General features: G+C 38.0%; 3 protein-coding genes across 5 annotated transcripts; 1 reads left to right on the top strand and 2 right to left on the bottom strand.

Annotated features, from left to right (window-relative positions):
* Nucleotides 1–427: 427 nt before the first annotated feature.
* LOC110057784 (uncharacterized) lies at nt 428–5,751 on the bottom strand. The gene is made up of 4 exons (XM_020764378.2): nt 5,193–5,751; nt 3,796–4,397; nt 3,029–3,301; nt 428–1,981 (listed from the first exon to the last, which is right to left on the bottom strand). Exons 2-4 carry the CDS (start codon nt 4,373–4,375, stop codon nt 1,416–1,418), a joined length of 1,419 nt encoding a protein of 472 aa, XP_020620037.2. The 5' UTR covers nt 4,376–4,397; nt 5,193–5,751; the 3' UTR covers nt 428–1,415.
* Nucleotides 5,752–5,869: 118 nt separating this feature from the next.
* Nucleotides 5,870–10,322, bottom strand: LOC110057776 (uncharacterized). 3 transcript variants are annotated; one of them, XM_020764370.2, is made up of 6 exons: nt 10,167–10,322; nt 9,800–10,057; nt 8,824–8,907; nt 8,522–8,673; nt 8,127–8,301; nt 5,870–6,941 (listed from the first exon to the last, which is right to left on the bottom strand). In XM_020764370.2, exons 1-6 carry the CDS (start codon nt 10,294–10,296, stop codon nt 6,862–6,864), a joined length of 879 nt encoding a protein of 292 aa, XP_020620029.1. In that variant the 5' UTR covers nt 10,297–10,322; the 3' UTR covers nt 5,870–6,861. The 3 variants fall into 3 exon arrangements, with proteins under 3 accessions (XP_020620029.1, XP_020620030.1, XP_089131802.1); XM_020764371.2 differs by having other exon boundaries at nt 8,824–8,904; XM_089275676.1 differs by lacking the exon at nt 8,824–8,907.
* Nucleotides 10,323–10,355: 33 nt separating this feature from the next.
* On the top strand, nt 10,356–16,799 carry LOC110057775 (suppressor of SWI4 1 homolog). The gene is made up of 15 exons (XM_020764367.2): nt 10,356–10,468; nt 10,617–10,772; nt 11,065–11,166; nt 11,508–11,558; nt 11,701–11,778; nt 11,884–11,976; nt 12,326–12,402; nt 12,589–12,696; nt 13,159–13,285; nt 13,558–13,636; nt 14,421–14,475; nt 14,629–14,703; nt 15,000–15,061; nt 15,414–15,500; nt 15,930–16,799. Exons 1-15 carry the CDS (start codon nt 10,451–10,453, stop codon nt 16,175–16,177), a joined length of 1,416 nt encoding a protein of 471 aa, XP_020620026.2. The 5' UTR covers nt 10,356–10,450; the 3' UTR covers nt 16,178–16,799.
* The last annotated feature ends 786 nt before the right edge of the window (nt 16,800–17,585 follow it).

The raw sequence follows: 17,585 nt of genomic DNA, 5'->3' as shown, positions 1-17,585 counted from the left end.
CAGGGCTATTCAGGCTAATTGTAGGGAAAGTCTGCACTCTGGTTATCCTGAATATCACTCCGGTTCCCAGGCTCAGGTTAGCCTGTTTAGGTTAGCTCTCGTTGATGGAAATGTTAATACGATTCGGTTAAAAAGTCTACAATCTGCAGTCTGCATTTTACCCTCAGTCTACATTTTACAGATTTTACCCCTGGTCTGCAGTCCACAGTCTGCGTTTTACACTGACCGACTTTCAAAATAGCGGCTGATAGCATCGCTATACTCTGGCCTGGGGTCACTACTTTCTACGGAGTGAGCATCCACTTTGAAGTCTTTCATAGGTAACGCGATAGTTTTCCCGAGAACTGCGTGGTTGATTTCACGGTCGGCCGACAACCGAAAGCTGTGTAAAAATAGAAACACGCAAAGACAACAGGAGCGAAATATATTTTGTAAAAAATGTCCAAATTTATTATTGTACGATTTTAAATGTAACCGTAAAGATGATATTTTATGTGGCCGTCTGTTCACAGTGGAAAACGGTCAATCTAATGAGTTTATCACGGTTGTAGATGTAAAATCTAAAGTAAAGTAACACAATATTTTCTAACGCGAAATTTCTAACGGTTTGAGCTTGACAATTTGTTAACAGAAAACCGTAGAAGCGAGTATCACATCGGATAAGTTAAGATTTTATTGTTTCGTACCCGACATTTGATTGGCTGGATTTGAAAATGTTGGATTCTATTGTTTCAGTTCTGCCATCTGATCGGTTTTCATTGTCTTTCAGAAAACGCACTGTAATATTCCCATGGCGGTTTGGCGGTTTTGGCGGTTTAAGATTTTGAGTGCCGGCTTGCGGGTACATTCACATTTATCTGGGGGTTTACATTACGGTCAAGAAAATATTGTGTGGTTGAGGGAAATCATAAATTTAGCTCGCGGTTTTCGGTTTAAAAACTTTCTGTTCGCTGGCCACTGGATGAAGGTAGAAACAATTTGTTCTGTTCTTGAGATCTCATGGTCTTTGCGAGGAGATATACGATTATTAAGCTAAAATATCATAAAAATTTGTTACGCACTAATCTACTAAAGATCGGTTGTGATAATAACCGTCCTACTAGTAGGGCGGTTTGGGATTTTCGGAGAAAACGAAAGGGGTCTACGGTTTCCAGAGAACAAAATATGGTGGTTTGCGAATTATACAACCCCCTATAATAGACACTATGTTTACTGTTTAGCTAGTAGGTGTAAGTGTAGAGGTTTGTCCTTAACCGAATAGTATACAAATAATAGTGGCAAAACTAAAGCTTGTACAGGTCAGGTCTAATAAAACAACATCTCACACACAAAAAAAAGTGTGCTAATTACAGCAACGTCAAGTATCCCGCCTTTCTACGTACTATCAAAACTGTACTAAAGCAAAACTCTGTGAGTCACATAGTGTTGTACTGGTTCTTTCCTCGAGCTATAGGAGGAAGGACGCTTGCATACATTCCGTTGCCGCGGACTGATGCGGTTCTCTGCTCGGCCCTGATTCTGATGATTTCATAGCAGCTACCTTGACTCTGTAGGGTGGCCCCCAAGGGCAAAAGAGCCGCCCCCATGGTAACAGCCATACTGGAGCTTACAGTCGGACAAAATGACCGCATGTTGCCTGCGGATGGTGGAGATTTCTTTCTCTTTCCCACCTCAGCATTTCCTGTTTTGTTGGAGGGGACGGGTGGTAGAGCTAAACGATGTGATGGTATCTGTTGATTTCCTTTTTCAACAGACTGCTGCTGACCCAGTGTTTTCTTGTGGGCTTTTCCGTCACAGTGTTCCACTGGGGATTTAGCCAATGGAATAATACTGAAGTCATCCGGATTCAGGGCCTCTGGGTTGGGCTGATGTGAGAGATGGAAGACTCCCTCATGAAGGGCATCTTTAACTTGTTCCCAGTACAACTCTGCCTGTCTCCGGACCCTCTCTCGACTAATGTCGGACACTGAAGATGGGTATCCTGCAAAGCATACAGAAACAAAGCACCAGTTGCTAAACAACATGTGCTAGGTGGGCGGACAAATCAAGCACACAGCTGGTTATGAACTTGAAGCCGACAATAAAGCTATAGGCAGCTAGGTTAACTGAACTAGCAAGTTTGTGTAATTTCTCAATCCTTTTAACTATTGTCGCCATTTTTGAAAGCTTTGAATAACCTGGACTGGTTTTACAATTTCCACTACATTTCCAGTCATAGAAAAGTGGTGTAACATTTTTAAAACAACCTCCTTCCAGGGCCCTTGGTCCTTTCACTATGACTTGCGGGCGTGGTCCCGCCCCGCCCCAAGTGAGGGAAACGGTGTAGGAACGAGTGTGATTAATTTAAACACAATACATGAACCTCTTTGTGATTCTTTTTAAGCATATCGTATGGCTGGTTTTCAGTGTCACACCATTCAACATAGATCAAAATAAAAATCAAAACGGTTCAATAGATAAAGTCCAGAATCTGGGAAATGAAAGAAGGTAAATATGCAAAGACTCTCGCCAAGAGTCTGGTCACAGAAATTATTCTTATGCAAGATATGCGGAGAAATGTTTTACCCAAATTTATAGAGATTTGTATGGAGACGCCATGCTGGTGCCCATCCGTATGGGCACCAAGATGGCGGCCGGAAACCAACAGAAACATCTGTTACTGAGTTTTGCTACAAAAGCGTGAATTTATCCCTCGAGGAACTCTAAAACATTAAAATAATACTTTTTCTAAGACATGAACTGTTCAGATAGCCAAATTCCCCGAAACAACTCGCTTTTTTAACCATCATGACGCCGTCATGTAAATGCCGCGTCACGCAAAAGGTTCGAAATTCAAGCGTGGTGTATCACAAAACCAAGAACCCATTCGGAGCGAAAATGTGCATGAAAATTAGTTTTCAGCTGCTCTTATACATCATTAAAGTAAAATCTCAGGAAGATCAACAGTTTTGTAATTTGAATTTTAGTGACGTCATGTGAAAACCAACTATTAACATGTAAATAAGCATTCCACGGGTCAATATCCTACCATATAGAGAACTATATTCGTCCATCTTCATTGAGCAATCCATTGTCTCTTGCATTGGGTTATTCAAGACAGGACTATGTTGCCTGGGTCCCCTAGCCTCTCCTCCCATGATAGCAAATACTTGATCGTCTTGCAGGACTTGATTGACGAGTGAACTCAGGACTGCTGCTACATAGGGTTCCCAAGAAGAGTCGCCATGGTAACGCGGGGTACCAAGGACGCCTACGATTGAAATCCATTTTCTGCCAAGGTCTTTACTGCATTCGGGTACATCTTAACGAAATAAAGGTATAAATCAGATTAGCTGAATTGGGATTTAAAGGGGAAAATGACGAGGCCAAAGAACATTTCTTTACACAGATCTGTTTCTCTTTTAGTTTGTTTCACACGAATCTTTCACTGTGACATAAAAAAATTCAAATGTCGCACGTCTAGAAAAGGAATTTTCAGTTAAACGTTTACTTTAAACTCTCCAGCGGTCCACTGACAGTCGCTGATTCCTTCAGGGTCTTCAGGGATGGTGAAATCGCTTTTGTTACTTCAAAAGAATCTTTGTCTGGACCATTTTCTACCAGGATCATGGGCAAGTTATATTGACCGATAACGATTAACTAATAACATTCACTTACCTTCACGACTTTTGACAATGAGGCAAATAACTCAGTACAGGACAGTGTAGGCCCTGAGCCGTGGTTGGGTGCTGATGATAAAAACTGCCCTTGCATTACGGCAGTAATCAGAAATTCAGATCTTGTGATTCAACTTACCCAAGCTGGTAGTTTTTACAGCTACTGCCTTGGTTTTTTCATTTTTTGTTACATTTCCCATCTGAAGAACTTTGCCAACATGGACAGCTTGTTTGCGGTACTTTGGAAGGACCCAGCCATACTTGCCGTTCTCAAACACATTGACCAAGCATTCACTGCAGGCGTAACTTTCAAGTTTTCCTTGTTGGCAATCTTTTCGTAAAACCGCATCTGTGATAATCACGTCGCCGATTTCATAAGGCCTACTCGCAAGAGATTTACCAAACCCAAGGAAGATGCCAGCCCTTGGTTTTAGCGTCTTTATGGTCTGAATTACTGCTCCTGGTCCACGATCGCGACATTTGAGTAAGAAAACAAGCCGGCAGCCTATTTTCCCAGTGTAAACATAACCAGCATCCCCAATGAGTACTGCTTTCAGCTCTTTTAACATGCTCGCCACTGTTAGGAATATTTGCTCGTGTTCGGCAATAATCAGCGCATTAGCGGGGATGTGAATTTTACCAAAATCAATTTTCGCGTAAGATAGTTCTTGTGGTGACAAAACACACACTGACGGAGGTCTGTTAGGCAGCCCCGCCATGACACGGTCTTGCAGGCAGCTCCTATCGAAGGCAAAACAGGCAAACCAAGCTAGATCAACTCTATTAAAAGTAAGAGTTTACAGACGATCGGCATGAAGGGGAGGTTAGCCAAGCTCGAGTTTATTCTAGATGAATCTGAAAGTCAAAACAAGAGTTAAAAAAGAAATCGCCCGGGCGAGGAAATGTCTTATCAGCACTTTCGAAACGAAAAGCTGCGAGTTGCCACAGTAACAAGATATTCACAATAACAGTAAGATCGACATGTGACCTTCAGAACTGCCCTGGGCCCTATTAAATGTAAATGAACTTATGCTTGCATTCCTTTCGATAAAAATAAAGGAACTTGAATTTATGGTGACTTGACTAATCTCCAACAGTATTTCAGCAATCTGCAAGATAAACTAACTCTCTCTCTGCTGAATTTTTATCACAGTCGATATCTTCTTAGATGTAATCCTCTCAAGGCTCATTAACAGAGTCAAATCTCTGTCAACACTGTGGTTTCCGCCGGCAATCTACCGCTAAGTAGATAAAGAGGACGAAGGACGAAGTTTGTTTAACTTCTATACTTTGTTTCAACAACCTTGGCTCAGCAAGAAACTTCATATTATTTCCGGAGCAATACTTAAAGTAAAAAAGTAAAGCATGACGGGTTGATTGTCTGTGAAATTCTTCAGGCGATCCATGGTAATTTCACAGAAAAGCTTGCAATATAACATTACCGCATTTGATGTTTGGCGTGGTTAATTTTGTAAAAAGCAAATCTAACAAACTAATCAAACTATTTCAGGAAGGAGTCCGGAAAAGATCTTTCACCTGGCTGACGTCCAAAGTAATGAGCTGTAAAGATCAGTGTAATGTCCTTCTCTTGGAGTTTATCACAGCGAGAGAACACTCCGGCGTGCACCTGCCCGGCTGTTGTCATACAACGAACTATTTAAGACTCGATGAATGAGTCATGGTTCAAAATCAGACTCTGCGGTTTGCCTGTCATTGTATGACAGGAAGTTTTAGTGAGGCAGGGCAAGGGACTCTCCCTTCCTATGAATATTACATCAGTGCTACATGGAGCAATGTCATTCCCAAAACCTTTACCTTAGAGCTGGATATGATTGCAGTTTAATAAGCAATTTCTTCTTTGAAGAACAGTTATCGCAGTTCATGGCCCAAAAAGTAATGCAGTTTATGACTGAATTATTTCGCTCTGACAACGTGAAGACACATTATGAATATTAGATTACGACGTTTCAAGTGCTGTGTCATTAATTAAAGTGATAATTGTGCCATTTCCTACTTTCAAATAACGCTGTCTTTGGTGCTTTATGTATCGCTTGCATTATTGCATTGAAAATGTGCGGATTTTGAGGGGCAAAATCAAACGAACAGATTGAATAGTCGAAAAGTAGGTAACCTGTCGGGCACAAATGTTGTGTAAAGTGGCTGTAATAAAACAGGAAAAAACCGCAACCTTTGTTCTCCACGACAACAGTCAGTTGCTCATAAACAATAACATTTAATTACAAATCAATTCCCTCTGAATGGAGGTTTTTTCATTTACATTCCACTTTCCGGTTTTATTCACAAACTAATGCAACCATGGCAAATTCAACTTACACCATTATCCCAATTATAGAAGTTGTAAGTCCATGCCGGGATATTCGCAAACCAAACATATTCCTTCATATGCTTCATCTTCATCTTGTTTAATCTTTCTTAATAGAGTATTACGTTTGTTTGGAACAGCACCATAAAGCGACTTTGTTTCCGGTCATGGCAGCATAGATGAATGAACCCAATATATGCAAATCAAGACATGTTATAACACAATACAGCAACTCTAGTCAGACGACTTCTCGTCCTAATCCCCCAGAGACACGGGCGGAAAATGAAAACTGTAAGGCTAGCACTATGGAAATTACACTTGAGACTGAAATGTTTTAATGGGCAACATTTGGACAAGTAGAACTATCTCCCGAAACAAATCCCGAAAGTAACGACTCTTACTAGTAGGAAACAAACGACTTTCCGAAAGAAACGCCGGACCTCGCTCGTAATTTCGGGGGTTCATTAGAAAAATGTAAACAGATTAAAAAGCTGGATCAGCCCGAGATCAGATCAGAGAGTCGTTTCTTTCGGAGCTTTACGATGGGTGGTAGTCTTCTAAAGGCCATGAACATTTCAAATTATTTCACCTCATACTTTGGCTGCTAGCCTTCCTTTTGTCTTTTGTTTTGTAGTGTACAACCCAACTTTACTTGCAGTCATATCGTTTCTTTCGTTTTTGTTTTCTTTCTTTTTCAATTTTGTTCTTGTTACTCTTTATACTTTTGCTCTTTTATTTCAGATGCTCTTGAAAAGCATTTTTAAAATTCTATCACTTTTCAGAATAATCCAGTTAAACTTCTGACCATCACAAACTACACCATATGTTATTTTCTTTCTTTATATGTCTTCTGAAGTCATATTCCACCAGCACTCGTTCTGTTTATCTGCAAGCAGTGCTTGTGTTTGTTTTGGTAAAGATTCTGACAGGCTGCTCCATATTGTCTTCAAGAGTTCTCTTGACTGCCATGAAAAACGAAAAGAACGTCTGTTGTACTGAAAGGTAGCTAGAATCTTCAAAAACCGCAACTATAACAATTGAGAAGCGCATCATTAACGATGTCTCAGACTACCCGTGAAAAATTATCTGGTATTGATTTTCGCCCTCAACTCTGTTATGCTATTCAATCCTCAGAAACGTCGGGACATAAGCCGCTTCGGAAAAGGATGAAAACTAGAAGGAAAAGAAAGTTGAGACAAACGAAAGCGAATCTTGTAAAGTTGTTCGGCCCTCATTTTCTACAAAGCTCATTTTCTTTATGCTCGAGACATATGCGTACGGGCACCTTCGGACTTGGCGGGGGTGGAGGGGGCTGAGGGGGCGGTGACCTTCTTGCCCCGAAAAATTTACGCCATGCCCGAATGCGTGATTGTTGAAATCGGGATGCAAACGAACTCAAATTGCATGAAAAACAAAAACGTTCACAATTCCCAAATCTAATGAAACTGCTACAATTCCAAATATAGTTATATTGAAAGCTTGCATACTCGATCTATCAACAGTCTCAATCCGAGTAAAATACAAAACTTATTAAAAGAAAAAGTTCTAAAAAAATTTAAAGTAACTAACTAGAAACTTTATTTAAGAGTTTTGGAAATCACGCCAACAGCATTATTTTGTAATTTGTTTTCTCTCAAGTGTCGTTGCCCGAATAAGTTAACATTTTGCCCGAAAAATCACGTAGTACGAGCTGGGGGGGGGGGGGGGGGCGAGGGGGGCGTTTGCTTCTTAGCAATCACCTTTTAGGAAGGTATTCATTTAACTATCAAAAAACCACGCGGGATCGATCATTCGGGACGGTGAATGCTCGGTCCAATACTGGGAAAATATTGTACCGGCAACACAGCAAACTGATTGTTTGATTTTTGCTGTTGGACCTCTGAAATAACTTACTCCTGCAATAATTTTCTCTATCAAACGCCACCTGAGTCTTTTCTCATGTATCCAGGTTATTGTTATTGTTGTTATCGAAAAACTCTTCGTGAGAAAGCCTCCTAGAATTTTTATGCTTCACTAGTCAGTAGTGTCAGGGTTACAAGTATAGAATCCTAAAAAGTGCTCAATTATTCAAATGTATTGATCTTTCTCAACCATTTTCCCCATTTCCTCGACTAATAAATACCTGTAACACAGTACAAAGACCTTACATGTTTCAGAGTCCACTCTGTATGGTACATAAGTCCCAATTTTCAGACTGTTCGCTTGCCGTCCATCATTATCAAGTGTCTTGGAGAGTAGAGCTGACAATCTTTGAAGGCCAATGGCAAGAGCCTCAAAATTGATCAGTGAAGAAGATGCTTGCCTTTGAGACACACCCTTCCACTGTGAGAAAAGCGAAAAAAACAAGAAGAAAATAAACGTTTTCACGGCTATTTTGGGTTCTATAGCCTTCAACAAGTTTTTTTCTTACACGAAATAGCTGAAGAATTTGTTTTGATAACAAAAAGATACATATTTCTGAAGGGAGGCATAAGACATGTGAGTTTGTTTATTGCAATCTGTTAGGATGAAATAATATTATTTACAGTATTTTTTAACATACTTTATGTACTACATATAAATTGACAATGACTTGGTCTGAAGTCAGGCTGGAAGTCCAAGAAAAGTGTCCCATCTTTCGTCTTTCATTGTATGGTGTCTCTTTGTCCACTTGCCTAGCTTCAGGAAATCTTTTAAATATTTGACGTGCCACAACTGCAATATATTAACATATTAATAATTATACATTAACATATTTTACACTAAGGTTTTGGTTAAATTACACAACACGGTAAGAGTTACAAAATATTTTCATTTGTATTCTGCAGTACTGAACATAAAGTTGATACGTCATGTCATACGCACAATCATTAGGGATGTTGTGCAAGCAGTCACAAAAACACAGGATTACATCACATTCAAGAAGGCTGTCAGGGCTTCCACCAGCTGCTGGCATAAAAAAAAAAATTATTAGCAACAAAAAAGTGATAATGCTATGTTAGCCTGCGAGCAGGCTTCTTATAGGGAACAAAAGTAGGAAAGGAAAAAGGGAAGACTTCTTTCCCTTTCCTCTCCTTCATTCTTTCTTGCCATGCAAAGAGCCTGCTCACAGGCTAATGCGACATACTTACATTACATTACATTAGGCCATCTTCGCTCCTAAAGGGGAGCATAGGGCGTCATAGGGCGACATAGTTATTAAGTAGTATTATAGGCACAAAATAGGTGTAAAGAGCTGGAGGTAATGCTTGTAAAGAGTTACAAACTAATACAAGGCCCTTTGCGCAAATAAAGTGTTTATGATTCTTATATGATGTTAACTTTTTGTAGCTTTTTCTTCATGGATTAATTCACACGTCTGTATGGCCTCAAGAAAAGTAGCTGGCCCAACAGTATCTTTCAGAGGTTCCACTTTTCAGGAAAATAATATTCTGTAGTAAACAAGACATGTACGACTTTTGACTGGTGTTAAGTTGATGGATTTTGATATGTCGACTTACACAGGAATATATGAGCAAGTCTGTCATTGGTTAAAATGTCCAAGGGAATGCTGTTAGTCACAATGAGGGGAAGCATTTTGTGATGGCCTGAATAATACTGCCAAGGAGACTAATTCTGTAGCAGCTCCAGCATCTTGCACAGTCAAATGATGTAGTCTCCTGTCCTTTGTAGCATATTTAATCCCCCCAGATTTTACACTACACTGGTGTCTGCTTATTGTCTGACTCTCTCACATTAGCCTCTTATTGATCAAGTATCCACCGCTCCCCCTTCCCTGCTCTGGAAATATACTACCTGGAATTTTTACTGTAACTTTTTTCCCAGTGCATTATTAACTCACCTTTCCTGTTATCACCTTTATCTTTAAAATATGATGACACCCTTTCTATTGGCAACTCCATGTTTACCATGAAGCGTTTCAGTGGCTCGAATAGCTCTTTGCAGTCCCAGAAATGTTTCTTTTCCTCTTCTTTTCTGTTCTCCAGCTTTGAATTTTGTTTCCTTCTCTTTTCCTGCTCAGTTTCCAGTTTCTCCATACTTCCCCATTTTGTAATGGCCAAAGATTCCACTTCAGATAACTTGAATAGTTTCATAGGAGCTGGAGAGTATAACAGATTTTAAGCTTATTGAAATTAAAGCCTTATCTTAGAAGACTTAGAAGATAAATCATGAAAGAAATTCTTCATTTTTAAACAACTGATACTAACCATAACTCTTATTTACAGGGTTATCTTTTAACTCGAATTCTAATCCTTCTAAATCGTTATCTACCAGCAGATATTTCCGTTTCGCTATCCCTTTAGAGACAACTTCCCCTTTGTTCGAAAAATCCGCCATTTTGATTACAACCGCGTAAGACTGGTAGTAGTGGGTACCAGTCCTCCCAGGTCACGCCTGGAACTTTTGGTGCACGTGTGTTGGCGTCAATGTCCCATTGTGGAGAAAACAAATTTTAAAGTCTTCCAAATTCATTTTACCGAGTAGTTTAAGAATGGGAAAGGCGAGAAGGGTAAGTTGTTAGCTTGCATGAACTATTTATCGTGGAAGCTGTTTGAAAAATCTGAAACTCTGAAAGAAATCTTCATTCTTCTAGGACTTCTTGCAGAGTGATGGTCGTTAACTTTAATATGTGTTGTTTATTTGTTCTCGGTTTTTAGAAGAAGAGAAAGACCCATCAAGATGTAACTGACGAAGAGGTCAGCAAAGTGCCTCACAGTTTTGTTATGCACAGAGGTGATGTTGGGAAATCTGTGTTACAGCTTGAAATAGACATCAGACATATAATGGAACCATATACTGCTACTAAGTTAAAGGTACTGTAAAAATATTACTCTGTGCCAGTAGACCTACACCTTTAATATCAGAGTTAACTGTGTAAAGTTATTTGACTTCTCTTAGAGAACTGTGCATTCATTTGTTATTTGAATATTGCTTATCAGATAGCACCCTCGAAAACATAATTTGGGAATGTAGTAGGCTTTTAATCATTTATTAGCTAAAAGTTAGTAGGTTTCTAAGCTAATTATATAATATTAAGTGTCCCTAATTAAACTTGTAATGATCAGTCACATTGATTTGTTTATTTATGATATCTGTCAATACTAGGTGAACAAGAAAAATGTTGTCAAGGATTTTGTGAATGTGGCTGGACCTCTTAGTGTGACACACTTGCTGATGTTGTCTAAAACTGAAATGGGGTCATACCTGGTATGTTAACATATTGAAAGTCTAAAACTTAGAATAATAAATATCAATCAGTGAAAACTAATAATTTAGTTATAAGCATTACAGTCATACCTCAGATTTTTGTGTCATTTATTCAATCATACTCTTTCTGGTCTTATATTGTAGTTTTAATGTTGATTCATGAATTTATTATGTGAACTTTAGATGAGCCAATCAATCTGAGCCGTCTCTGTGTTTGGACAATCAATACTAGACTGAATAATTACCAGGGCATATATTTATGTAAGGCTTCTTTTTGTTTTTTGTTTTGTTTTTTTTTTTGTTTTTGTTTTTGTTTTTGTTTTTGTTTTTTTTATCTCTAGAGGTTTTGTCGCATACCCAGGGGACCAACACTGACTTTCAAAATTCAAGAGGTACATGTACAATAGCCATGTTAATTTTTGCATTTACAGAAATAAGCTGTGATAAATAAGCTGTGATATTTTTCTAGTCTGATGTTATGGTGCTTAGTTTTAGTGAACTAAGACATATGTGTCTTTCTTGATTTTATGGCAGTATTCTTTGACAAAAGATGTGGTGTCTTTACTCAAGAAACCCAAGACATATGGAAGTCAATTTAAAAGACCACCCCTGGTAAGGTATATATGAGTTTCTCAAGGAAACTCTCAAGACATTTTTATAACATGTAAATAATTAATTACAGTGCGTGACAGTATTATTTAAAATTTTTTATTTCAGTTGGTGTTGAATGGTTTTTCTGCTGACAGTCTCCCAATGAAACTCATGACGACAATGTTCCAGAACTTATTTCCTTCAATAAACATCCAAAAGGTAAAAATGAAAATTATATTTAATTTAGTAGTGATTGATCAGGCCAGCACCACTGGTTTCTGTAGCATGAAGTGACTAGGATGTACTGCTATGTACATCCTCATGAATGGGATTTTACCCCTGCTTTCCAGATCATTAGACCAAGCCTGATAAGGAATTATTGCCAGATGAATAAATGACTATTTGAGGGCATTTTTTCTACAATGTACATGTATATACAATGTAGTTACCTGATGGTGTAATTGGTAAGCTTACTACATGTATAATTTATGCAACTCATGTAGGTGACAACATCCAAGTTTTGTGTCCATAAGTTAATTAAGGCAGTGTTTTCCATGTCTTGCTGCAGGTTCAGCTCTCAGAGATCAGAAGATGTGTCTTACTAAGTTACAACTCAGATACAAAAACCATTGACTTCAGACATTAGTAAGTATTGATAGCCACTCTTAGTGTTTAATTTGTTTATGATTAAGTGGTAGTTTTTTTGGCTTTGTAAATTTTTTATTTTTATTGAAAAGAATACTTGTCATTACATCCATCAATAGTTAGTGATAAAGGGAAGAAGGTAACAAACAGTCTTGATTTCACGTCAATTATTTTCTCCTCTTGCAGTAATATTCAAGCTGCACCTATTGGAATAAGCCGTGGAGTGAAAAAACTGATCCAGACTAAACTTCCCAACATGTCACAATTAAGTGACATCAGTGATTATGTCTTAAGGTAACACTGTGCTGTAATTAATGTTATATGAAAAATTAATTCACTTGACATGTGCATAATTTTTTTTTGCCAAACAGCGTCTCTTAATATGTAAGCCTGTTTATGCAAAGAAGTTCAAGTAGTTGTTTTTGTTAGTTTTGAAACGTTTTTGATTTGGCTGAGTAATGGATTGAAATTAAAATGGAGAAAGGGCAAACTAGTAATTTAATATGTTACAACCACTTTGTTTGAATGACACCCTCCCAGTGTTATGGCATCATTATGTTTTGGCTTGAACTTGTCCAGTCTTTTTTATATTAAAGGGAGTTTGACTAGACTAACAGTGGTCAACTGTACAGGAAATTATTGGACAGGTGCAATACTGCAATGAATAATGTGTCTTATGTACATCACTTACTATAAAGCTGTTATCAGTTTATTGTTTGTATTAGATTCTACTACATAGTTGTTGTGCTTCAACAGAGGTGGGTGTGGTTATGGTTCAGAGAGTGAAGGTGAAGAGCCTGCTGACTCCAGAGTCACGTTACCACAGAATGTGCCAGGAAGAGGCAATGCTAAGGCACAACAGAGTGCAATTAGACTTACAGAGGTATAATTACAAAAATACTTGCTTGCTGGGATTTCCTATCTTAGTTCTGATTTCCTTGTTTGTTTCCTCTTTCATTCATCCATCCATCTGTCCCATATTTAAGGGATGTAGCTCTGCCAAAAAGTGCCCAGCTGTGTTTTAATTTTCGAACCTATGTACTAATAAAATCTTGCATTATCTTCACACACGACCCAGAACCTATGACCCACGACCTAAACACAATTTAGCCTTACCCTGCAACATATTGTTAAAATTTTTCTTACTGTTTTCAGCTTGGGCCTCGAATGTTGCTCCAGCTTGTGAAGATTGAAGAAGGATTGTGTTCAGGAGAGGTTCTTTTTCATGAATTTGGTGAGATTGATAAATATATAAATACATATATCTCATTTGCAGACTGTTGAAAATCAAGAAAGTGTACTTAATATTATTGTTAGTACTTTATGGCTTAACATAACATTGAGCAGTTCAGCTCTGGATGAAAAGCATGCACTAAAATAATGGAGATGAATATTCCAAGCAAATTTTTTATAGCATAGAACTTCAGTCTAGTTAGTTGCTTTGACTATAATTGTGTTGAGTTATAGGTGACCCATTGTCAGAATTAAAGGATTTTGTCTATTTGAACATGAATTTTGTCCTTTTGTCTGTTGCTGGGTTTATGAGAGTCACACAGTCTTGAGGAGTTCTTGAGTGAAACCCAAGTTGAGCCCAATAACATGTGGTCCCTCTAACATGACTGTCACTACAATCACAACTACTCAGTTCCAGGTCAACCCTACCAATGACAACTTGTAGAAATCATGAAATGTGCATTTTCTCTTTTGTAGATTTTTTTATATTTGGCCTTTCTCACTATGCAAGTATATTTTGTTTTGTGACATACATGGAGATCACTTTGATATAAATTTGACTCATGAGTCCATATCATAATGGACTTCAATTCAGCTTCACTAGACTTTGTCAAGTGTTCAACAAATATTTTTAAATGGCTGACAAGTGTATGCATTGCGGACGTATCTTTTATGTTGTAGTTGCATTGCTAATTAGATATAACTTTTTATTTCCTGTATATATACATTCTATGGACTTAACATGCTAACACTTGGTGTTTTATGTTGTTGTTTTTTTTATCAAGTGAAAAAGACACCTGAGGAAATAGAAGAGATGAAGAAATGGAAAGAAGAAGCAAGGTATATGCTGAAAATCACGTGCTCAGTTTATTATCTGAGAACAGATTGTAGATAGTATGTTACACTCCTTGTTGTGTGGCCTTCATGGGTACCTTTTTTCACACTAAATGTTGATAACAAGTGTCTTACTAGCGCTTAATTATTTAATACCAGGAAGTTAAAGGAGCAGAGAAAAAAACAGCAACAAGAGAATATCAAAAGAAAGGAAAAAGAAAAAGCTCTGAACAAGTAAGTTATCATTCTGTCTGGAAAGTATTGAGTAATTTGAGAACTCATACTTTAAAATAAGTCTGTTCACTTGTTCCCGAGGGAACAAGACTCTGTTGAGTGCAGTGAGGAACATCTCCTTTAAGTAAACATTTCTGTTAGGAGTTGTGACAAAACAAAATTGCAAAACCTGGATTATTTAATAGTATCTTTAAATTACACCTGCTACTTAATTAACACCTCCACTGGCAACATTAGTTCCTGAACACCTAAGGTTACAAAGGCGTTTATGTGTTAATGTGTTATTTATCACACAGAGCTCGAAGTATTGAAGGTCAAAGGAAAAAACAGAAGGTGGAGAAAGATGCTGATGATGCAGGTTTGTAAGGAGGGAAGGCTTGATTGTGCTTTTTCTGTTGACTCTATTGTCACATTGCGCTTTTGTCTCTGTACTGTGGTCTAGTTAAAAGGACAAAAAGGGTCAACAAATTTCGGTATCTGGCTGACCCATATTTGTAGTAATCTTGGTGTTTGGTAATGTTGCAACCTTAAAGGAGCTCAGTCACGGTGTTTTGAGTTATTTTGGCCACATACAAAATTACCTTTAAATAGTAGGAAACCCGAAAATTACAAAAGACGAATTTGAAAAATTGAGGCTAAACTTTTCAAGATGCGCAAACCGTGATTGAGCTCCTTTAAAAAGTTAAACAAACAACGGTTTTCTTTAACAGATGACATAGCCATGGATACAGGTGACGTCATGGACAGTGACGATGCTGATTGGTACAGAGAGGAGGTTGGTGAGGAACCAGACCCTGGTAAGACATGGCGCCTCACATTAAAGAATAGGATGCAATTTGAAAGGATTGCATCCTTTAGGCCCCCTTTACATGGAAAGAGGATGATCCTAGCACAACCTGGATCATCTTCGTTCCATGTAAATCGGGCTTTATATAGTGTACATATCTATACTCCTTTTTGATCAACGTGGGCCAAACTACAGAAGAGCTAGCTTTGCGCAACACAGAAGGTGTTTTATTCATTTCTCTTTGTTTGTGAATTCAGTCATTGGCACAAAACCCTGTGTTGTAAAACATTTTAAGGTTTTCAATTCTAACTGCATTAGCGTTTGGTGAATGAACCTACAATTAACGGATTTTTTCCGTTCAAACTCTTGATTTAAAAGTAACTTTTTCAGTTGTTTAATTGCCTGTTTTGTTTTTGTTTTTGTTTTATTTTTACTGTAGAGCTTTTCCCAAAAGTCTGTAAAAGGAAGTCCAAGGAAGATAGGACGACGAAACTCGGAAAAAAGAGGAAGCATTCCGAAACAGTTCATGACACAAAAGCAACAAAAAAATCCACCAAAGAAACAAAACATCGAACAACCGTGCAAGAGAGAAAAATTAAGAAATCTGTGAAATTCAAACCAATCAAAAAAGGAGCTCGTGTGACGAAGGGAAAGAATCTTAAATCAAAGAGAAAGTTAAAGAAATAGTCACATGCAATTATTTTAGCTGAGTGATAACAGAATAATCCACTGTATAGGCATTGTTAATTTGTTTCGAAATGAATGATATTATTCATTAAATTCAACTTTCCACAAGTAACAGGGGCACCCAACGACCGTTTTCTCTCCAATGCTTTAAAACGCTGTTTTAGGCTATCTGGAGTACTTTTAAAGCTCTGTGGGTTAATTTTAGGTTGCGCTAAAAGAAATTTATCTGTTCGGTTATTCCAGGGGAACTTGAGTGTTCTCGAATTTATTAGGGCTTTTTAGTCCATTTCCCGAAAACCTTAGGTCTTATCGCCTTTCCGAAAATGATAACTGACCTTTTTTCGGTACCCAAAACCACATTTTTAACAATCCGAAAACAACAGACATTGAATTTCTCATATCACGAAAGTTCGAGGTGACAATTCTCTTAAGAAAATCAGAGGGGATTAAAGGCCTTCTGAACAGATAATTTAGCGAAACGATCCGTTGGGTGCCCCTGACGTAGTTTACCTGATTTATTGTCACTCTTGCGAAGGCCTAATTAGTGGCAACTTGTGTGCACTAGATTGACTTTTGGATTGACACTTTTAATAAAGGATATGTATGACTTGCGTCAAGAGAAGACGATTTGAGTCAATTTGCTCGCAAGTTGGCGGTAGTTTTTCCCCACTTGAACTCCCAAACGCAAATTGGTCGTACTCAAACTTGCATGTATATATTTTTGACCTCGCGGAATTTATTAAAGGCCGTAATCTTGAAACGGCCTTTTTTCCTCGTATAAAGTTTTCTAGTCCCTTTGGCCACCCAATGCAAGTCTGTAGACAAACTTAACTTGCGGCTTCCTTCTCCTCTGTTTAGTCAGGCCTTTATATTCATTATTGACATAAAAAAATCTTTCCGAGTGCAGTTTCGATATGTCAAGCACACAGGCTACAAGGATAAAGAAATCATCAAGTTGAAAATCATTTTGACCTAACGCCCCGTAACTGTGAAGAAATTAGAATTATATTAACCAAAAATGCATGAATTCCTTCCTCGATCCAAATTTTGCTCGTGAGAGGCTAAGAATGGTCAGTTGGACAGAATTATGGAGAAAAAGAAGTTTTGGAGAAAATTTGTGCTTTTCACTTAATTTTACTGTGAATGTGTGAGGATGAAAAAGCTAACTGATTAATGCGAACGGCAATCCTTACTCTTTATTCCTGATCTAATATTGGAGTAAATCTATTGCTGAATTGCCATGACCGTAAAATTGTTCAGATAAGAATGCAACAGTGGATATGAACGCTACCTACCCGTATAAAAACATTAACGTGCCTTGCACAGTTAGAGTTGGAGAACATTTTGCCGAGGGCGACAAACAAACCAGTTCGAAATAGCGAGGAATTTGAAATAATTGAGTTTGAAG

Source organism: Orbicella faveolata, unplaced genomic scaffold (genome assembly GCF_042242905.1).
Source record: "Orbicella faveolata isolate gen_17 unplaced genomic scaffold, um_ofav_v1 contig_37, whole genome shotgun sequence".
Classification (NCBI taxonomy): domain Eukaryota; kingdom Metazoa; phylum Cnidaria; class Anthozoa; order Scleractinia; family Merulinidae; genus Orbicella; species Orbicella faveolata.
Note: the sequence above shows the minus strand (reverse complement) of the source record. Positions and strands in the feature narration are given on the sequence as shown.